This window comes from Numenius arquata, chromosome 7 (assembly GCF_964106895.1).
Source record: "Numenius arquata chromosome 7, bNumArq3.hap1.1, whole genome shotgun sequence".
Lineage (NCBI taxonomy): Eukaryota > Metazoa > Chordata > Aves > Charadriiformes > Scolopacidae > Numenius > Numenius arquata.
In genome coordinates, this window is record NC_133582.1 from 39,625,458 (window position 1) to 39,648,783 (window position 23,326).

The 23,326-nt window shown below is 41.5% G+C and overlaps 1 protein-coding gene across 18 annotated transcripts in view; it reads left to right on the plus strand.

The window, feature by feature from the left end:
- CLASP2 (cytoplasmic linker associated protein 2) overlaps window positions 1–23,326 on the plus strand; it is a 154,986-nt gene that overhangs the window by 29,007 nt on the left and 102,653 nt on the right. For all 18 annotated transcript variants that reach the window (XM_074151128.1, XM_074151133.1, XM_074151134.1 and 15 more), the window contains exons 4-7: window positions 1,602–1,693; window positions 2,036–2,111; window positions 3,615–3,712; window positions 11,974–12,044. In XM_074151128.1, coding sequence (XP_074007229.1) covers window positions 1,602–1,693; window positions 2,036–2,111; window positions 3,615–3,712; window positions 11,974–12,044 — 337 coding nt within the window. The remainder of the gene's footprint in view (window positions 1–1,601; window positions 1,694–2,035; window positions 2,112–3,614; window positions 3,713–11,973; window positions 12,045–23,326) is intronic.

The following is a 23,326-nucleotide window of genomic DNA, read 5'->3' on the forward strand; positions in this document are numbered from 1 at the left end:
AATAAGAATATAGGTGGTGTAAGTGCATGAATGGGACAAAGGGAGGCGGACACCAACTGTTGCTGGCAAGTTGTGAGAGTTGAAATTTGTAAGCAGTCATTTGGATTTCTCTGGTTAGAAGAATTCAGCTCTTAAGGTTAGTTTAGGGAAAGACTAAATTTCTCTTCAGTCTGCTTTGTTTGTTTCAGTACTCTACAGTTACCTTTCTACCTGTATTTTTGTACACCCAGCAAGGAGATTTCCTTTTTTCCATGTTTTTCTGGGACGGAGCGTTAATCGGAAGGATGTTTTCTTCCATTAAGTCCCATTCTTTGTTGTTCAGCTGCCCGGTTTTGGCCAGCCATACCCTGCTTGTCTAAGGCTTGTTTTCTCTAAAGGTAATGAAGAATAAACAAACAAACAAGAAACCACAGATGGGACAAAATGATCAAGCGAGGCTCTAATTGGAGAATTTTATGTCTGCTATCAAGTGTGCTACCTCGTTACTAAAGAGGATGCAGCACTCCCTGCTCTTACGCTTTGTTGATCAGGAGCTGTTTGGGAGGGTTTTGTTTTGAGAAAGCTGAATAATGATGGCAATAATTGGTATTAATACATTTTAGCAGATTTGTATGGTATCATTATATGTAGCAATTGCCCTGTTTTGGGGGGGGGGAGTGGTAGGAAGGCTGCAAAATGTGGAATTGCCAGTGTGCATCCATCGCTAGGCAACGCTTCCCGGCGGATGCTGGCCAAGGGAGGCTGCGATGGCAGCGCTGCAGCTGGGGGGGGCTGCAGTGGGAGCCGCCGCATCTGCTGCCGGGCATCCCCCCCCGCCCCCGGAATCCCAAGGCTCGTAAGCTTCACGTTCCCGCTTTTTCCACCTTAACGCACAGCTAGAGGACGGGCAAAGAGATGGGAAGGTAAAAAGATAATCTGAGGTGGGGGGGGAAGTAAACCGAGGGGGAAAAGGGTTTAAAGGCATGCAATGGGGAAAAATAAAAAAACGAGTGCGCAAGAAGGTAACTGAGGATTTATCCAGCCTGGAATCCTACTACGGGAAGCGGCACCAGCACAAGATGAAAGCAGAGCAAAAAATGGAAGCAAAGGAATCAGGATGAATGGGGAAGAAATAATTGAAAAGCGAAGAAACAACTTGAAAGCAAAAGCAGGAGAGCAGTGGACAGCAGGGGTGTGGATAAGGATGAGCTGAAATGGATGAGAGGGGATGTTTTTGGGAGGGAAACGGAATGTGAAGCAAAAAGAATATAGCAAGTTCTGCTTGAGTCAGTACCTGTAATGTTAGTGTTTGTTTTGTGTGTGTTAACTGTAACAATTCTGTATGTTTTTAAGAGCTATTTCTCAAATGGTGAAAATACTCAGATCTCTGAAGGATGTTTTTTAGAAATTGTTTTTGGCAGAGGAATAATCTGGGTCGTGTTCGTACTGTGCATTTTATAACTTAATTTTATCTGAGAAGTGCCTTTACTTTTCCAGTGGACCTGTCTTCTGTTGTTTTGTGCTTTTTTTTGCAACTGTTATGAATGTAATAATAAAATACAGATAGAATTACACTGTATTGTGCTCCTTGTAATTGAAGACAATTATTTCTGTTTTTATAGTACATTTGGGAACGCCTTGCTGTTGGTTTTAAACACAAGAATTTCCGATCCCGAGAAGGAGTGTGTTTATGCCTTATTGCTACCTTAAACATGTAAGCTTTTTGTTTCTATGGAGATGTAAGGGTTCTGTCCTTCTGAATGTCATTTTTATCTGAAACTAATACTTTGGGAGGTCTGATTCAATGGAATTAATAAATGGGAAAAATCAAACAACTTAACTTTTGAGCTTTCTGAAAGACTAAAGGTATAGTATTTTTGTCTTATTTAAAAGTAGACAAAGGACTAGTGAGAGAGACAGAGCTTGATTGATGTAAGTTTGTATTTTATCAATGCTAAGGTAGGAGTTCACTTCTGTGCAATTTCTGCATTTTCTGGTTTTTTCTGTAAAAAAAAAAAAAAAAAAACCAAAACATTTAACTTTTCTTTTCTTTTAGTTACGGTGCACAACCATTAATCCTTAGCAAGTTGGTACCACATCTGTGTACAGCATTTGGTGACTCAAATAGTCAGGTAAGCATTTCATTACTTACTAGTACTTCAGCAACTATACTTTGACAGAAGAATGAAAGCAAAATAAATGTAGGCATTTAAGAAAAGCTGATAGTCTTGCTTGTATACAGCAGAGCATTGTTTTCTACCATGAGAAACAGTAGACCCATTTTCTTTTCAATCAGTCCATCCATTGGAAGATGAAAGTAGAGTTGTCAAGGCAGCGGTGTTGCGATACACCGGCCCTTTTAGTGTTGTCTTCAGAGCCTGGAACTAGTCATTACTGAAAATAATTTTCTTATAGAGCACGTTGAAAGAAAATTAAAAAATAAAAGTTGACAGGAAGATCTGCCTCCAGAAGGAGCCCCTACGTGAGACCTGTAATAGTCTGCCAAATTTGCTGGAGGTAACGTTATCATGTGCAGGACAAGTAATAATTTCCTAAGTGGAACCCAAATGGCATTTGAGCACATGCAAGGACTGGAGTTAAAATCAGTTAATCAAGTGAACACAACTGCAGTGAAAATCAAGATGCCGTTCATAATGGTGACATCTGAACTTCAGAAAACCTTTGAATGGAACTGGGTAAAATCTGGCTCAATTTAGCTGAAGTTGTGTCTGAGAGAAAAGGCTAAGAATACAGGAAGAAGGTAACATTGGTAGGAGATGGGCAACTAAATAGGATAGGTCTTTATGCTTATTTTCTGGGTGCAGCAACGTCCTTGTCTCCTCTGTATAGCATAACATTCTTCTATAGAAAATCTGTTAAGAATTTGTCTTGTTTGTTGATCATTAGTAAAGACGTAGTTCATATCTTGATAAAGCAATTGTGAGTTTAGTTCAAGCTGTTACAAAGAACAATACTAAAGTCATTCCAGTAATTGTTTGTAGAGAATAATGGTGTTTACTAACAAGCATTTCTGGCAGTTTTTATTGTGATGACTATGGTTTAAATTTTTTAAAGAGGCACTCCATTGCCTTGCTTTAACTGTTCTTTTCCCTTCCCCGTCTTGTCTTACTCACTTTCTCGTGCTTATGTGATGCCATGTAATTCCTGTTGATGGAAATAAAGAAGACACTGATCACTTCGGCCTGCTCTTGTGGGCAGTCAGGTTCCTTTTCCAGAAGGGCCTTGGTGCATGTAGAAACAAATATATGCAAGACAAAGTGTCAAGACTGAGTGGAGGGACTAACTTTTGGAAGTATTGTCTACTCTGATAGAGTCCTAAATAAAGCACTTTTTTTCCCCACAAATATTATTCTTATGTCAATCCCAGAAATTCCCTCTAGAGCTGTTATTTCTAGGATTTTTCATTTGCCATCTGGAGATGCTCTAACTTGGAACAAATACCATCTTGAAATAACAGTTGTGTTTCCTTTCCCTTCCATCCTCGCTGTTTCAACTGTTTGGTGAAATGAGTTGGCATGCGGATGGATAGAAGCTGGAAGATTAGTGGGTTGTCAGCAAATGTTGTTTTGGTTTCTGTAATCCTGAAATTAACAATTTAAACTTTGTGTTCACAGGTGAGGGATGCTGCCATACTAGCCATTGTAGAGGTTTATAGACATGTAGGAGAGAAAGTACGAATAGATCTTACGAAGAGAGGAATTCCTCCTGGGAGGTGAGTCAACTATTTTGATTTTGTAACCCTGTGCCGTTCTGTTACGTTATCAGAACTTTACACTCACTAAAAACTTTGGTTTAAAATTATTACAATTTTTATTTTGTCTTCTAGTTAGTTTTGCTTCCATAGTGATGTTACTAGTGTTCCAGACTTCTTTTTGCTGTTGTCTTTCCTGTTTGGGAGAGGCACGCAGGTATATGATGAAAAGCAGCCTTCCATTCATCAGTTAAAATTTCGTGACTTGAAGAGAAGCTGAGAGCTGAACAGTAGTAGAAAAATGTTTCAGAAATAAGGAAATAGGCGCTAAGTGCAGTGGGGAAATAATTTGAAAGGACTGGAATATATACATCTTGCTCCATTCTAGAGTTGCGGTTTAGCCTCAGTGGAGAAGAGTCTCAACTGAAGCACTTAAATCAATACTTTTAATGTATTGTGCATGTGTGAGAGAGAGCAAGTGTGCGTGTACACGTGTAAGTGTGCAGTGAAAGTATGGCAAACCAACAAGCTACTGCTTTCTTGAAGATAGTTATAATGGAAAAGTTGTCCTCCCTAGCTTCTTGCTAATTACATCAGACCAATCCTTTCCACCCTAGATGTTTGCTTATGGGCTACAGTTAGATGAGGGAGAGGTGCTTTTCAGAATAACTGTTTCCCAGTTCCAAGGCTGCAATTCTGGGGTTCAATGAGAAAGGAATATTCAGAAGGAGTGATCGCTGTCTAGCTGTTACACACGCCATCACAGGACACTGGATGTTTGTTTCTTGCAAAAGATATAAGGAAGTTTTGAAAAGCTGTACTTCATCCGTCCTTTCTCTTTCTGAAAAGCAATTCCGATCTTTAAAGGCTGTTTTGTGTTGTGTGTGGATTAGTTTATAAGAAATAAAAGTAGCCATTGTTTTGTTGCTACCTTGGTAACAATTTGTTTAATTAAGAAAGCTAGATAGAGGTTGAAGTTGTACTTAGTGGGAAAGACTGTTTATACAATAAAATCTTTCCAATTCCTTATTAAAACAATTTAAGGTGTTAACCCTTTGTCAGTTAATGTATTGCTTTGCTCGGAGTCTTCCTCTTACTTGATTTTGATAAAGTTGAATATATCTACTACATGGTGTCAGAGAGAATATCAGAATGGATACTGTGCTTCATCAGACTCCTCCAAAAAACTATAAGCTCTAGTTTTTAGTGATGATTTACAGGGTATCAAAATATCATAGGAGAATAGTGTTGAATTTATTGTTTCACATTCCAGGCAGAGTTCAGCCTGTTTGGACAAGAGCTTCCCCTGCCTATGGGAATGGGAAGTTGTACACATTCTCTTCTGTTTAATGGCTGTCACAATTTTAGACTGTTAAGAGATTTTATGGTTACCACAGAAGTTTAAGCTGTGTTATTACTACAATTCCAACAGCTGAGTTTCATAGCAGGTAATTGGATCGTACCAGAGAAGATCCTTCTTGCATTAAGATGGGGTCTTGGACATCTTTTGGAACAGAGAATAAGAGCGGAAGAGTGCAGATAATGACAGCCTTTGTTTGTGCTGAGAATGTTGGGTCTGACAATATCAGCACTCATCCTGTTCCCATTGCCGTGTGATACAAACTGAGTAAATCTTGGGATCCAAATAGGATTAAACACCACAGGAGCTTTGTATCCTCAGGGCAATCAACAGCTTCGAATTTAGTCGCAGTGGGTGCCAAATTGTTATTTCTACTCTCTGAATCAGTGGAATATAAAATGCCACCCAATCTGAAAGCAGGCACAGTTGTACCCTTTGCATGTACGTAAAGAAGCAAAGCTCTACTTGCTGCGTGTTAAACGGGTTGTTGCCACTGAATCTCAACTGTAAAATAACGCGTGAGCTGAGTCTCGGTGCCGTGTCCTCCGTCATAGTTTCTCATGTTGGGATGAGGAGGGAGTGAAGATGTGATTTGAGCATAAGGCTGGTAGTCTCTGTCCCATCCATCGCTGACAGAAAGCAGAGATCCTGTAGTCTCTTCTTACTCCTTCACACGAGTAAGAAGGCGGTTGACAAAGCTCAGGAAAGACAGATTAGCTCTACGGTAGCTCAGACTGTTGTTCCTTCCAAGGCAGACCTAATTTAAGACGTTTCTTCCCCAGTGCCTGTCAGAAGTTTTCCCTTCACTTAGACGCATTAAAATTTTCATGTGTTTATGCAGGAGCTATGATCCGTTGAAAAAACCCTTTGATGTAGAGTATCATCTTATCATTGTTTTGAGGGGAGTCTGTGTTTATATCTGTGTGTCTGGGTAGGTTTTAAGGGTTTTAAGCATTACAGATAATCTGCTGTTCAGACACAGCTCTTTTCAGTTCTTGAGTTCAGCCTTAAAGAACCTCACTGCAGCTCCTTCACTGTATGAGAGTGCATTAAAAATTGTGTCTAAACATAAATATTAGCAGAAAACCCCATTACTTTGGTATTTGGCGCACACATGATTTAATAGAATGTAGGCTCGTTTAGTTTACATAACAAATTACACATTAGAGATCTGTGTGTTGCTGCTTGAATGCACTCTGCCCTAAAACACTGAAAGTAAGAGCTCGTAGTGGCTGAAAGGAAGGCAGGAAAGTTAATCAAGCATTGTGTTGCAGAATTTTTCAACTTCCTTAAATATGCAAATGGTATATACATGTTGTGTGTATATAAAGCCAAATGTAGTTAGTAATTTAATAATGGTAGGTTTGCCTTTATGGAAAATACAGGATTTTCTAGAGGAGATTATTGGACCTGTTGGTGTCTTAAGTAGCCAGTAAAAGAAGATGGGGTCTTACTTTTGTAGTTCAACTCTACTTGCTACTATCGTATTTGTCTTCAATGCATTTTTACTCTTTACAGAGAGTAATTTGTGAGTTCTGTTTATAAATAAAATCAGTGAGTTCCTCTTTCTATTTGTTATTTTTCAACTTAGAAATCTCAGATTAATATTGGGCTTTTTGCCTGAAGCACGTTCCCTTTTCGGAAACATTGGTATCAAGTCAGTGGTTGGAAATTTGGGTGTTGTTTTCCCTTTTATTGAAGTTGCTGCCACAGAGGTTTGACAGTCTGGTATTGGGCCTGTAAGTTAGAACATCCACTCACAGTATTCACAAATGTATTATTTCTTGTTCTGGGAGCCAAGAATAGCGAACAGGTTTTGTTCTATTTGGGCCAAATTGGATTTGTTACAGTATAGAATCTGTGTGACTGATCTTCCCTGAATGGAAATAGTATACGCAGATCTGGATAGCAGTTGCTTAGTCTGAGTGCTAAAAGCTTTTTAAGGCCTTTCAGGAAGTCATCTGACAACTTCTCCCAATGTTACTGAGGAAACATAAATGTATAAAACCAGTTATTTGTTTGGTTCTTATGTCTAGGGCCACAACTTCATATCCTGAAATGTTTTTGCAGTATGCATTTCTGAATACCAGATTTTATGTGGTCTGTGCATTCTACTTATCTGTCTAGTTTGTGTTATAGATGAGGTCCGTCTGTGTGTCCAGATGTGGACACATGTCTGTGCAAGGTCCATTTTCTTTTTTTTTTTTTTTTTTGGAAGGGGGAAGTAATGGAAAATAAGTGCAAGGTTTCATATGGGCCATTTCCTGCATTAGACTCACTTTGGACGTGAGGAACAGACTAGTTACCACCCTTTCTTCTTCTTTATCCTCTTGCTATTGACAGGGGAGTGGTGCTTTTTTGCCTCTCCATCACAAGGTCCAAACTTTTAGGTCTTCCCCCTCTTCCTGTCATGCAAACAGTTGAACTCCATCAAGCATCATCATAAATAACGGCTTTTCAGTCTAGAAGTGTAGTGCATGTTCTCTATTAGCATCTACATTTCCATGTATGCTCGAGCATGGCAGCTCGAGCTGTGTCTTAGAAGGGTAGGTATTCCTACTCTTTGAACATGTAATCACCATAATACGTTAATCCTTTGATGGGAGACCTGTCACCTCTCATAGGAGAGGGTTTAGCAGGTTGCCAGGAGCCCCGGTTTAAAGCACTACAAATTCATTTATTCGCTGAGACAGCAACGGTCATCCAGCCTGTGCAGAAGTGGCCTGTTCTCCTGAACACGTGTTTTTCGTCAATGGGGATTTTTCCTTCCATATGTGAAGTTGCAGAAGACCCGTCTGTGCCTTTTTGGAGGAAAAAAAGATAATATTTCTGTTCTCTGGCGACATAGTATTTCTGTTGACTGCTGACTTCATTGATTGATTATGCATGTCATATCCAGACTTGGGCTTGCAGTCATGAAATAAAGGAATAATAAAGCTGCTTTTCTCAAAGAACGTTCCTCACTGCTGGTGATGGTGAAACCAGTCTTCACCCAGCCTTGTAAACTTTCTTGGATTCCTCTTGGCCGGGCTCTCCTTTGCCAGGATCCAAACTCCTGTAAACGTTCTTAAATTGATCGTGGTTGCAATGATTTTTGAGGCCTTAGTCCATATTGCCTGGCTCCATTTGGCTGTGTGAAGAAATACGAGAAGAGAAGATGGTAGCATGAAGAGCTGGGTGGGAGGAGAGGAAGGAAGAAACTTGTGAGAATCATTGCAAAGTAGTAGTTACCGTTACGGTAAGCTGTACTGAAGAGAGGGTTGGATCTACAGTGGTGCTTGACCATTTTCTCAGCTATGTTTTACTGGATTTTTTTAATTTTTTTTTTTTAATTATGCCAAAATACTACAGAGTGTGCCTCTGGTCGTAAAGAATTGCTCTGAAAGCTTAAGGAGTGGCAGTACTCTGGTATTCTCCAGCCTGCACCACTGACTGCGTAGCATCCAGGGCTGACAAACACGTTTTTTTTAATGTTCCTAGTAAGTACTTCATCAGATACTTTGCTCAGAGTGAGAGGCAACGTGGGTGTTGTTACGGTGTATTTATAAGGAAGCATTTCATTCTGCTTAAAACGCTCAGAAAAGCCTTTTTGAAAACTTAAGTTCAAAAGAGCTGGAAGTATTTTTTCTTTTGAAATCTTTAAAATATGTGTGCCAAATGCGTAACATCAGCCTAGCAGGATATAAAAACAAGAGTGACATTTTAATGGAAATCTGTTAGTCTCTCTAGTCTTCGTGTTCAGTTTTCTCTCAGGATAACAGTTGCAGCCTTTCCGATGTGGTGTTAAGTCGTCCTCATTAACGAGGCAGACTGTTAATGCAGTGTTTAGTATGGAATCCAGCAGGGTTGAGGGGAACTCACAGTCACTGGTAAACAGTAAAGATACTTCCTATGGCGCACACGAAGCAAATGCATTAACTTCCTTTCCTGAAGGCAGGATGGCATAATGCATTACTGTGTGTATTGATTCTTGTGTGAACCTTTCACTGGGTACATTTGAAAGCACATTGTATGTTAATGGGGTTCCACGTGTCATTAGTAAATGCGAGTACCCAAAAAGCATTTCCTAGTGTAACTGTAGTTATACTTTCTCAAGTCTGAGTGCAAAAAAACCCCTGTTTTGCCATAAATTGCCTTTGGTTTACAAACTGACCTTTTCATTAAAAGACTGAGGTTTAATATAAAGCAGTAATATTAAATACACTGCTTTAATATTGCGAGCGGCCGCTGTTTCAGAGGTTTTGCTGTGGCTGCGATGGTTGTCAATGCAACAGTGGCGAGAAAGGGAAAAACAGGTTCCAGAGAGAAGACCGGCAAGTACGTGAGGGGAAGATCATGCAAACTACTACTGAGCTACATACAGCTTTGAGAAAAGTTGAGATGGTAGAATAACTGCTGGTTTGTGTCACGAGTTATTGACTTTAGATGATTAAGGGATTTTATGGTTTGGTTTTCTTAGGTGCTTGCAGTAGGGTAGGCCTTTTTGTGGAACTCTTGGCTAAATCTGGTAGTTCTTGTTGTGGGCCCATTAAGTACAGAACAAATTTGCTTTGTAGCAGACTGCTTTGAAGTATTTGGAAAGTAAAACCAACTCATTGTCAGAGTCCTAAAACATTGGAAAGTGTGGGGAAAGGCTCAGGCTCAGCCAGTTGTCTGTCTGGGTTTCATGATTTTATCACTTTCCTCGTTACTAACTAGATGAGGTCTCAGTGAATGAAAGGGCTGTGCAGTGTGTCAGAGAAGGGAGACTCTGCACAGCCTCTCCATACGGATCATTGAGTCAAGGTGGTGCGGGCATAAGGAAACGTTGAAGTTAGATCTTTGTATGTCCTTGACTTTGCTTCTTTATGTATTGTGAGAATTTTCATACCGAAGCACTGTTCTTATCCATTTTTCTGGGTTTCTCTTAAAATAATTTGAATTGTTGAGTTGTAAAGAGAGCTTTTCAGTATCTGCTCTTTTAGCAAATTTTGAATTGGGTAATACAGGCTCTAGTCCTGGCAACGCAGCTGAACTGTACCTGTCTCATAGAATCATAGAATTGTCCAGGTTGGAAGGGACCTTTCAGATCATCTAGTCCAACCATCAACCTAACTCTGATAAAAAAACCATCACTAAACCATGTCTCTGAGCACTATGTCAACCCGGCTTTGAAATACCTCCAGGGATGGTGCCTCAACCACTGCCCTGGGCAGCCCATTCCAATGTGCAATAACCCTTTCCGTGGAAACATTTTTCCTAATATCCAATCTGAACCTCCCGTGGTGCAACTTGAGGCCATTTCCTCTTGTCCCATGGCCTGGGACTTGGGAGCAGAGACTGACCCCCCCTGGCTACACCCTCCTTTCAGGGAGTTGGAGAGAGTGAGAAGGTCTCCCCTCAGCCTCCTTTTCTCCAGGCTGGACACCCCCAGCTCCCTCAGCCTCTCCTCACAAGACTTCTTCTCCAGACCCCTCACCAGCTCCGTTGCCCTTCTCTGGACCCGCTCCAGCCCCTCAATGTCTTTTTTGTGGGAAGGGGCCCAAAACTGGACACAGCCCTCGAGGTGGGGCCTCACCAGTGCCCAGTACAGGGGGACCATCACCTCCCGAGTCCTACTCCCCATGCTGTTCCTCACACAGGCCAGGATGCTGGTGGCCTTCTTGGCCACCTGGGCACACTGCTGGCTCATCTTCAGCCCACAGTCCACCAACACCCCCAGGTCCTTTTCTGCCAGGCAGCTCCAGCCACTCTGCCCCAAGCCTGGAGCGCTGCAGGGGGTTGCTGTGACCCAAGGGCAGGACCTGGCACTTGGCCTTGTTGAACCTCATCCCATTGGCCTCGGCTCATCCATCCAGCCTGTCCACATCCCTCTCCCTGGTTGGAGAGTTGCAGACTACCATGAGATTTGTAGTTCCTAACTCTTCGTTTTAAATCAGGATTCAGTCCTGTTAGTCTTGTAGCTGAAACTTCATGTGTGTTGCGTGTTAGATGTTACCATATTCTGAGTAGTCTAAAATGCAGACGAGTCTTTGGAGAAATGTAAGAAAACATTCTCAATTGTTTGCCGTTGAATAGTGTATTGTCAGTACAAACCCCATCACTGGCCTCTGGGTCACGTTTCTTCTGTGAGATCCTTCCACTGCTTTTATTGAGTTTTCTGCAGAAGGGATGAGAAATGGCTGTTTTAAGTGTTTTGCCAGCTTTCTTGCTTGAATAGCATTTTCTCCCTTGTGGGGCTGGATTGCAGTCTTGAGCTTTTTTGGGGGTTTGTTTCTCTCTTGGTGGTTTTTGTTTGTTAGGGGGTTAGGTTTTTTGGTTTTTTTAATATACTTTTATAGGTTTCGAAACACTTGCAGTGTGTTTTCTATTTTGAGTGTTTAAATTCGCGGTGTGTTTTGAACATAACTAAAGTGTTTAGTGTACCTTAACTTTAGAAAAAAAGTATTTCTTCTTTTTTCTTTTTTTCTCCTTGTGGAAGTGCTAAGTACTACAAGAGTATTTTCGTAACAAAACTGAGGAAGTGTTGAGGAACAATAATGTTGAAGAAAATCAGTACATTTCTCAGAACAAATTAAATAGTAATCCCTTTTTTTTTCCCCCCATTCCATTGAACGTTCCATAGTTCAAATTGTTGCCTTTGTGTTGTGTATAAATAGAGTAATACCACAGTGATCTGAACCCAATATATAGTATTACTGAACCTGAATTTCAGTTATTTCTAATCATGCTAATAACGGTGCTCAGTTTTGGTCTTTGCTAAGTTGACTTAATTTTCTGGGCATTTGAGTGAAGATGCTCGACTAAGGAGGGCTTTGGGAATTGTTTCTAGATACTCTTAATCCCTTGTACTACTGCTTTATATGTGATGATAAACTGATTTCTCTTTTTACCAGTAACTTGGGGGATTTCAGAGATGTAAAAATATTTTTGTTCTTTACAGGTTGCAAACAATCTTTGCGAAATTTGATGAAGTAAGAAACTCCGGAAACATGATTCTAAGTAGCGTCAATGGTGAGTATGAAAGATCATATATTTATCATCAGCTTTAGATTAATAAAAGGTAAAAATTTAAATGCTGGTGTTATCAGTGTGAGATAGAGGACTAGAAACATACGCAAGTATTAAGCAAATGAGACACTTAGTGGAACAAATTTATACTGTGTTACTGAAAGCATTTTCAAGAATGCAGTTGGAAAAGGTGTTGAAACAGGATGGGAACAACCAGTGAATCTTTAACAAGTTACCTGTGTGCTCAGTAGAGGATACAAGAATCCTGCAAAGTATTCACGGATGGGGAAAAATATATCAAACGAACCTTTATGCTGTTTCTAAAAGAAAATGGTAATTTAGTGATGAATGTGTTTGATTTCTTCTCAGTTAAAATGATGAATAATGATTATAGTACCTGGAGTTTTAAATTACAGAAATAGGATCGCAGCATTCAAAGACACTTAAAGGTTGAAATTCTGACTTTATCTTTACTGTACTGAGTTTGAGCTCTTTATTTTTGGTGTATTTCATGTTAAGAAAACCTGTTGTGCCGAGAATCCTTGTTGCTTGCTACTGCATTCTTCATACAGTATGTTATAGTATAGAAGAGTAATCCCATAATTCTTTCTTACTCAGAACTATAATTTAAGAAAAAAAAAAACCTGTTTAAAAAAACCCTGTTGCATAACAGCCCAACAAGGGAGGTGTTGTGGCAGTGGCTTCAGTCTAGTTGGTTTTGAAAGCTTCATTGTCTTGTCTTCCGCGAGGGATCAGTAGGTCTTGTTTTATAGGGGAAGGTTCTCTGCTTTTCGTTTTCCTTTCAAAGCAACTATGCTGCCGGAGAAGGATGTTCTGCCAGATCTAAAAAGTGTCACTATGCAAGAGTAAAAATATTTTGAGGAATGTATGCTATTTGTGAATGTGCTCAAATATACCTTTTCATTTTAAATATTCTTACCATTTTCTTGTCAGTGTGAAAACAGATGAGACTGTAGGTTCAAAGGAATGCGTTTTTCCAGCCTTTTGTTGGAGGTAGTAAGAGTTTCTGTGCTACATTCTGCTTTGAAATAAAGCATTGCTTTTCTTGAACACTTAAAGAATGCAAAAATAGTTTTGTAAGGTTTAATATGAAAAAAAAAAACCAAAGAGAACACTAATTTGAGGAGAAAACGTTTTGCATAAGTCTTATGTTAGATTGTAAATTTACTTGTTGTGGAAGGGGTAAAGCATTATTGCTTGCATTTAATGTTAATATTTTAGGGGTATAAATGGACTGAAATAATTCAAATATACATGAAAATATAAATACAACATTGCTGGCCTAGTTTACATAGCACTTCCTGACCTTTTTGCCTCCATTTTGAGAGAGTTGATTAAGTTTATTTTTCTTTAAGCTGTTTTTATTTCATCTGTAAAATGCAGATATTAATGCTGATCTACAGCTCTATAAACCATTTATTTTGTCTTGTTGGTGGCAGTTTCTATGCAAAAGTTACTATGATTTTGTTTCAGTACCATAAAGACAGAATTCCGATACGTTGGTGTCTGTTACTTTGGCTTGAACCTAGTTTATCGTGTTGCATCCATCTGGCCAATTTTTTAATGTTATTGAACAGATACTCTTCCATTGTTAGTACTTTACCTTGGCTTTATCCTTCGCTATTCTCTGAAGGACAATTTGTATTTACGTGGAGATTCAAAGTTACTGTTGAATTCTTGTAGCCTTGTTACCAACTTATCTTTTGGGAGCTTTATCAAACATCTCTGGATAAAGGCCAAATTTCAGTGTCTCAATCCAGCTGTTACAGTGTTGAGGATTTTTTTTATTTTTTTTTTTTTTAGTGCTTTGGGTATTTTGGAGTAGGGTTTTGGAAGTGAAGGGGAAATAGAGTTATGTGTCCAAGGTCTGTATGTGCATGTGTGCCAAAAACTGTTCAACAGGCTTTATTATAATTAGACTGGCGCAGCTCCGCAGTGGACCTTTTTACCAGTTAAAGGAACGGCTTTTTGCCAGATTGAGTTACTTTGGCAAATGAGTTAACTGTACTGATAAGGGTTCCCTTCAGGGTGTGATGGATAGGGAAGGGCTTGCTAATACCACCATGGAAGATGTTGGCTTCTTCACAGTCCTGAGCCTTGCTGCTCTGGTAGCAAATCTTTGTTGTGGTGACCTAGTTTCTGAGAATCTGGAGATGTGACTTAGGATTGTTTTATCATAGAATCATAGAATTTTCCAGGTTGGAAGGGACCTTTCAGATCATCTAGTCCAACCATCAACCTAACTCTGATAAAAAACCATCACTAAACCATGTCTCTAAGCACTATGTCAACCCATCCTTTAAATCCCTCCAGGGATGGTGCCTCAACCACTGCCCTGGGCAGCCCATTCCAATGTGCAATAACCCTTTCCGTGGAAACATTTTTCCTAATATCCAATCTGAACCTCCCGTGGTGCAACTTGAGGCCATTTCCTCTTGTCCCATGGCCTGGGACTTGGGAGAAGAGACCGACCCCCCCTGGCTACACCCTCCTTTCAGGGAGTTGGAGAGAGCGAGAAGGTCTCCCCTCAGCCTCCTTTTCTCCAGGCTGAACACCCCCAGCTCCCTCAGCCTCTCCTCACAAGACTTGTTCTCCAGACCCCTTGCCAGCTCCGTTGCCCTTCTCTGGACCCGCTCCAGCCCCTCAGTGCCTTTTTTTGTGGTAAGGGGCCCAAATAATACTCATGTCAGTTGTTCAGTCTCTTTATCCAACCTGTACTTTGGAGGAAAAAAAACCAAACTCAACGAAAACCCCCACTAAACCTTTGAACTTGTAGCTTTAAACAATCTGAATAGAAAAATGTTTTCTGTAATATTTTAATAGTCCAAGCAAATACATATTTAAAAAAAATGTTTGTACTAACATGATTAAACACATGAGAGGTTTTAAAAATATTGTCTTGGTGTGTGGGGGAAAAGCAGGGAGGAGAAGATACTATCCCTGAGACTGTGTTGGAGTGTAAGATATTAAATCTACCAGTGTGCACAAGACTGCAGGTATGGTATCTGGTGCGAACCATCTCTCTAGCCTTGTGTTACCATCTTTCTTTAGTGAGTCTGTAAAGTCAATGAAACTGTAAAGAGGAGGAGGGCAACGAGTCCCCTTTAGGCTGACATCCTCTTGGGGGCTGGAGGACGTGAAGAGCGTATTGAATCAACTATGGATGGAGTAATGAGGGCAGGATGTAGCAAGGACTTTCAAAAGCTGACAGATGAGAAGGCGCCGTGTCTAACAAGGGGACTGGGAAAGAGTCTTGGTGCTTTTGCTTGACGAGGGTGACTTACAGGCTTAAATAATATCATACTACTAACTTGGCTCTCCAGCTGACCTTTGATGGTTATTGTTTGGTTTATTTTAAATTGTTTTTCCCTGCTTCCTGTCTTCCCTTGTTGTTAGCAGTGGATTGTAAAACCAGACATTGTTCCTTTAATGTGAATAGTAAGGCCAGCAGGTTGCAGGAGGTGATTCTACCCCTCTGCTCTCCTGAGACCCCACCTGGAGTACTGTGTCCAGCTTTGGAGTCCTCAACACAGGAATTTTACTGAATTTCACTGAATTTTTTTAGAGTTGGAAGGGACCACAGAGATCATCTAGTCCAACTCCCTTGCTGAAGCAGGATTGCCTAGGGCATGTTAGAGCATGTTACTTAGGACTGCAAGGACATGGACCTGTTGGAACGGGTCCAGCGGAGGCCACAAAGATGATCAGGGGGCTGGAGCACTTCTGATATGAAGACAGGCTGAGAGAGTTGGGGTGTTCAGCCTGGAGAAGAGAAGGCTCCAGGGAGACCTTATAGCAGCCTTCCAATATCTGAAGGGGCTACAGGAGAGATGGGGAGGGACTCTTTATCAGGGAGTGGAGCCATAGGACAAGGGTAATGGGTTTAAACTGAAAGAGGGGAGATTTAGATTAGATATTAGGAAGAAATTCTTTGCTGTGAGGGTGGTGAGACACTGGAACAGGTTGCCCAGAGAAAGCTGTAGATGCCCCATCCCTAGAAGTGTTCAAGGCCAGGCTGGATGGGGCTTTGAGCAACCTGGTCTGGTGGGAGGTGTCCCTGCCCATGGCAGGGGGGTTGGAACTGGATGATCTTTAAGGTCCCTTCCAACCTGAACCATTCCATGAATAATGTGAATGAATTAGCTGCTATGAAGACCTTGGGGTTTGTTTACATTCATAACCATGTCGCAAATTAAGAGGTTCATGCTAGGACGTCGGCTTGTTGAGCAAAAGTCTTACATGTGCTGCTACTTTGCCTTTGACTCCACCAGAGATGTGTAGTGTCCCTGCAAACCAGAGAAGGTTCTTCAAAGCGCCTCCCCGTTTTTCAGCAAATGAACGTTCTTTTCTATGGAAACGGAAAATCTCAGAGCTGCAGAAGCGCTCCTGTCTGCTGCCTGAGCTTCGTAAATACAGTTTGTGAGAGTTTAAACAGACTCCTGTATCGGGCAGTAGTGTGGATTTTGAGGTGGGGGGTTAAAGACAAGTAGGGAGAAATACTAATATTGGGTGTTCTGCCCTCATTGAGCCGAGTGAGTGATTGGGGCTGAGTTATAAATGGTACGTCTCTATCCAACCTGTGCAATTTTCACCCGTCAGTGGTTCTCCTCGTCAGGTTGGCTTTACAAACATGGAATGTGACAGGTAGGACACAGTGATGCCGGTATCACTGTTGGGGTGGGGAGCTGTGTTAACTGATAAAGATATAGGTGAGATATGTGTTCTCCTATAAAAAGATCAGGTAAAAATCCATAGCACAAGTGCCTAGCTGGTTTTCCACATCATGTTGGTTTTGTTGTTTGTTTTTTTTTTAATTTCCCTTTGCTGTTTTCTTTTTTGGAAGTGCGGTTACTATGGAGACAAGCGACGACATACTCCGAGAGAGAGCTCGCCGGAGCGGCACGGAAGGGATGTGTGTAGTTGGGGAAATTAGGGATGAATGAGCTCGAGGCCGGTGCTCAGCAGGTAGCCACGTTATTTTAAATTTCAGCCGTTATTCCTGCTGGTTGAGAATTTGAAATGGGGAAAAAATGCAGTGGCCGGTGGAGCGTCAGGGTCAGCGTCACCCTGTTGGGAAGCCGAGGGGCCTCAGCAGGCTCATCCCACTGGTTTTTAAGGAACTTTGGCCAGAGTTCTGGAATTATTACTTTTGGGGAACTGCCCCCCGACTCCTGCAAAAACACGACTTGCAGCCCCTGGCAGGGGTGTTTGTCCCATCGGCATCCTAAACTTTTCCCCAGGCAAGACAAAGCAAATCAGAAGCTTTTTGGTTTTTTTTTTTTTGTTTGGTTTTTTTTTTTTTTTTAAATACCTTTATTGGCTTGAGCTCTTTCTGCCTTCAGTGTGTCAGTGAAGATAGGGATTTGGGAATGAACTGTAAACCGAAGTTCAGGTCTGGGGTAGGATTTCCTTATGATTTCCGTAGCGCTGGGAAGCGCTCCCCAGCCTCTGTCCCAGGCGCGCTGGACGCAAGCTGCTTCTCTGCCAGGTCTCGGGGGGGGGGGGGTGTGTGTCCTAAAACTCCTCAAAGAGCACCTTTTTGCAAGGACCCATCTTCTTTTTCCTCTTTTTTTTTTTTTTTTTTTTTCTGTTTGAGTGGTGGTTTTGTGCGGATTTTTTGTTTTGGTTTTTTTGGGGGGGGGGAGGGGCCGAGGGTTTTCTTTTGTGTTGTTTTTATCTTTTTGTTGTTGTTGATGTTGGGGTGTTTTTTGTTTTATTTTGCTGTTCGTGTAGGTTTTTTGTTTGTTTGTTTTGGCTTCGTTTTCTTTTTTTTTGTTTATTTTTTTAATCGCGTATCTGTTTTATTTCTGGGGGAGTTTTTTTTTATTTTCTTATTTTGGGGGGGGTTGTTTTTTGTTTTTTGATTTTTTTCTTTATTTTTTTGCGTTTACTTTTTTATTTCTTGGTGTTTTTATTTTTTGTGGTGTTTTTTTTTTTTTTAATTTGTTTGGGTTTTTTTTTTTTAATTATTATTATTTTTTGCTTTTACTTTATTTTCGGTTGATTTCCTTTTTGCGGAACACCCGCCCTCGCCACGGCCGCCGCCGCTGCCGCGCAGTTCGAGCTGTGGCATCGTTTTCCCCGCGGTGGGGGGGAGAGGGGGGGAGGTGGATGGGGGTAGAACTTCCCCTTACGGGTGCGATGTCCCGCCTGGCTCCGCGCTTCCCCCGCGGCCGCGGAAGGGCCCGGCGGGAGGAGGGGGACGGGAACCCCGCGGCGGCACGTGACCGGCGCGGCGGTGGGGGGGGCGGAGCGCAGTAAAAGTCCCCAGTGGGACGGGGCTGGGCGCGGCGGCGGGAGGCGCGGGGTTCCCGCGCGAGGCGGGGACTGCTATTTTGAAGCGGGGCGGGCGACGGCGGCTGGCAGTCAGGGAGCCGGCACCCGCCGGGGCGGCACGGCCGCGGCATGATGGCTGTGGGGGACGGTGAGTGGCGGGCCCCGGGGCTCCGGCGCTGATCACGGGAGGGAGGGGACCGAGGGTGGCGTTGGGGGTTGTTCGCGGGCCTGCGGAGGCGCCGGGCGCGCAGGTGGGTCATGGCTGTGGGAGGCCCGGAGGGGCCAGGCGGTGATGCCCTGCGGTGAGGGGGAGGGCGGGCTGCCGGGCCCCGCTCCTCTTCTTCTGCACCCCCCCCTAAAAGCCAGGTCTGGCTGCACGGGGGGTGTGAAGCCTGCGGTGTTGGCAGGTCAAGGTCTTATCCCCCCCGGGGGTCGCGGGTGGAGGGTACCTTGCCGAGGGCACCGCGCGTGGCAGCCCTTCTTTTTAAAAAAAAAAAAAAAAAAAAAAAAAGGAACCATTGCGTCTATTTCTGGGATGGTCCATGATCTTAATTATTTACAGTGCTGGCAGTTTCCGCTCTGCATTTTTATGTTGGCGTTCTCCTTCCCCCTTCTCGTCTCCGCGTTGCTGGTGTTACCCAGCGCCCTACCACAAGGCTGAATTTACTATACCCCTCTTGTAAACAAGCGTATGTTGATCCACCCTGCCTTGCGAAGAAATTCGTAGTAATTCAGGGTAGCCATAAAAGTGCCTTGCTTTTAGGGAAAGGGATATATATATATTTCATAGAGACATCCCCGTGATGTTACTACGTTTTCTTCGCTGCACAGTGTATTGTTACACAAACCGATGGAAAGTAGGTCAGCAAAGCAATACAGGCTATATTGCTATGTTTTGGTTTAAAAACTGGAGGTATGTTTTATCTTTAGCACCTGACGTGACAGCCAGGTTCTTGGAGCTCAGTAACTCGATGACTTTCTATATCCGCATTATTATTATTTTCAGAGAAACTTGAGAGGCGTTCATTTGACTTTCCAGCAAGTTTAGGAATGCAGTATGAGGGCTGTGCTTTTACAAATGATTATTTCGTATAGCTTTAAGTAACACTGAGGAAGATGGTCTTACAGAGATCACATACTTTGATTAAGGCCAATCTTTTATCTGAATTTGTTACAACATCAGTAGTAAGAGTCCTGAGAGACTCTTTTCTTAAGGCGCCCTGAAATGTATGTTTCTCACTTAGTTCTTTGATATGTTAGAGGCTGAAAGAGATTATCAGTGTGACCAGAGCAGTGAAATTAAGGCTAGGTTTAATACTTAAAAAAAATTCAGGCAGTTCTCTGACGTTTGTATTTTTGTTTCTCATCTGCGAGATGCAAGGGAGGTTATGGTCTTTGTAGAACTGAAGGTGTAGTAAACCCTTTCTTGTTGAGATTTATTATTTTTTTTTGTAGGAATGTTTTTCTTCCTCTTTGTTTCCTTCCTGTGAAGCAACACAGTTCTCTGTGGTGTAAACATGGATCGGGGTAACTCACAGATTAAGGATACAAGTTGTAGCACGTTAAGAAATAACTGTATTCCCTTGGCAAAGCCATAGGATTTTTGTGGTTCTCTAATGGTCGAGGTTTATAAAGTGAGGGTGGCTGTGGAGCTCTCTTCTGTATAATTTAATTCGTCACTAACAAAGGCACTAAGAACAAAGTACTGTTCAGGCAGTCAGCTGACATTCTGTGTAGGAGCTTTGAGCAATAATGCCAGATACAATTAACAGTGTGTAGGATGATTATGTAGCTGTTGGTCTCTAAAAACTACTGCTTACCACATTTACAAGGAATTCAGTCTTCTGATGTCGCGTTATGAAACTGCTAGGGAAAACAAAACCTCAGTTACTATTAAGAAAACTCTTTGATCTTTTTTCTTTTTTTCTGAATTTAAATGTAGGTTTTGCCATGGTCTTTTGTTTTGCAAATATTCTGTACATCCTCCTAATATATGCAACTTTAGAAGAAACAGCTTTAAGGCTGGTGATTTTGTAGCCTTTGAGAAACATCTTTTCTTGACGAAATGTCACTTTGTTGTGGCTAGGATGTATGTTTAAGTTACTGTTTTGTGAGTCTGTGCTGGTCTTCTGGAAGGTGTTGTGCACATACTTCAGAGAACAGAATTTTTTTATTTATTTTACTTGGTTTGCTCACTTAATCAGCCTAGCTCTGTTAAAAAATTGCACGGAGTATGTTTGGAAATGCTGTATAGAGGTGGTAATTTCAACATTTTGTCTTGAATGCAAGGCACTGGCTTATTGTAACCTTTTGGAATTTTTTTTCAGTTTTCTTCAGCACAAGCAGAGATTTAAATAAAATGTGGTGCTTGAATGTTGAATCTTGATCTGATTTCTCAAGTAAAGATTCAAGGGAAGCGCCAGATTTTCTGTTTGCCCTCATGTTAACTGTCTCAACCTCTCCAGTCTTTTGTGGGAAGAATGGAGAAGAAGAAAATTAGTGGCCCAGCAGACGATTGGACTGTTACTGCTCCTGTCCCGAATGCCTGCCAGTGGGAAAGCACACGCTGTCTCCGTCTTAAAGGCTTTTCATGTACTTGTGTGAGTGTGACACCAGCAAGTCGTGTTCTGAGGCTGCTGAGGAAAAGTAGTCAGGAACCGTTCCTCGCTCTGGATTTCTCGTTCCTTGGAGAGAGGATAATGCATTTCTGCCCTTATCCGTTGATAACCAGATTAGGGTGTTTAGGAGGTCCCTGACAGAATTGCGGCGCGGCACATCGCCTTGTGCGTTTTCTTTGGGGTTTGTCATACAGGGGCTTCCATCAGCGCTGTCTCACCCTGTTGTCAATCTGTGCTGGGCTGCTTTTGTTATTTCATAGGTGAGGGATTGTCTTCCTCCCCGCTGAACAAGGTAATTAGAATAAGGACAAAATTATGTGCCTAAAATGATGAGGGGCCACGAAGGGAAGATTAGACATAGGTTTTTCTTAAGATGTACTAAACATATTGCAGTACCAGACATAAGGTATTTGAGGGCTATCTAAAAGCGTGTAATCAGCTTTGTAAGAGACGTAGTTGGTGCCCACATTTGTTGCACTAGTGTATATCAAGAATGCTGGTTTGAATCATATAACAAATGAGATCAATCTACTTTATTCATTAGTGGATTTTTACTTGAATGACACACAATGTAATGATGTTTCACAACTTTAAACACCTGTCAAATTTCAGATGATAAAGCATATGTGGCTGGTTCATGCATAGGAATTATCCTTATTTCTGACTACGTATGCATATCGAACTATGGTGTTTGTCTTCTCTCAAAATACTTCATTAATGTATGCATGGTCCTAGAGCACAATTATCTTCCATTCCCTGATATGCTTCTAAGGGAAGGCTCTCTTCTTAAGTCTTTAATCTGATTAGTAGTTTCTGTAAAATGTGGGTGGTTTTCTATTTTACTTTTGACTGAAAAGAAGATTGGACATATTAAAGGTACAGAGGCTATAGTGATGTTTGAGACATTAGCTTGATTTTAAATATATATATATATAATTGTAGTGCATATGCATTTCTGATGTGTATTTCTGACTTTCCTCTGGGAGGAGGTTTTTTAAACCAAGAGAGTCCTGTGAATTATGATGATAAAGCAATTACTACACTGGCCTAGAAGTTGGGCAGGATGTAACTGGGGTGCTTTGTACCACTCAGAGCTGTTTCCTGGGGAAGAAAACCCACATAATTACAGATAGTAGCAGAAGTTTTTTTTCTGGGGAATAGAAATGCATGACTTGTTCCCTTTTCTGTTCTTCTTTGGGCCTGTGTTTTTGGGGTTTTTTTTGTTTTTTTTTTTTAAAAAACACGCTGACTGCGCCTGCACTGGCTCCTCTCCCTGTTAATTGCTCTGCACCCCTCCTCTTCCGTTATTAGCAGTTGGTGGGCACATTGGGTTGGGAAATGGCTTTGCTCACTGTGCCTGAGAGAGGAAGGACAGATACCGTGAGCTGGAATTCGATTGCTGTTCTGAACCAAACCAGAGCAAAGCTTCTTTTCACGGTAAGGTCATATGCTACTCCCAGTGATTAACATAGATTCTGAGTAGTGTTTTGTCTATAAAGTGCACGTACCGTTGCTAATAGCAGTAAAAGAACAGAGGGACAGTGAAACGACTGAGTGGGAGAGGGAGGGAATGTGTAAACAAGCCAAGGGCTGTATGAAAAGACACAGTTTCTACTCAGAGAATGGATGAATGCAGCAAGGTTCAATGCTGACGCGAATAAAAAAAAATAATTCAAGGAAGAAGTATGCAAGTCAGAGCTTTTCTTAACAAACATACGATAAACACGCTTATTTTCTCAAAACCGGCATGGATTCTAGAGTGATAACTGCACTTGATCTTTTTTTTTTTTTTTTTTTATGTTCTAGAATAGGAACTACAAGTAAGTTTCATCTTCCTGTTTCTAAATGACATTTTTAAAGTGTCAAGGAATTTTTGGTGTTCAGTTCTGGGGAACTTGTTGGGCGGGGTGGTTTCCATTAAATGTGAAACAGCAGTCCACTGAAAATGTTTTCAGATATCTGGCCTTGCTGGTTGCTTCTGGAGTCTCTTTCCAGTGGTTTTTAAGAACAAGTGACATAAGAAAAAAGCATCCTTTGGTGTTTCAGTTGCTATCCTTCTTTTTTTTGAAACATCTTTGATTATTCCAGACTATTGCTAATACTACACTTCTTTTTACTACTTTTTAAAAAAAAAAGTGTGTTTTGAAATAAGTATTAGAATTGCCAACAGCCCAAGGAGAAATTTAAAGTCCAATAAGCATTTTCTTTGACAGATGTTGCAAGGCTCTTTTATGTGACTAATTGGCTATTTGCCTTGTAGGGTTAATTTTCAGCTTTGCTATCTATTAAATATGAGGAGGTTTCCCTTAATTAAAATAAAGTCTTACCGTAGTAAATACTGATGAGCATGTAAGCTGTAATTGGATCATT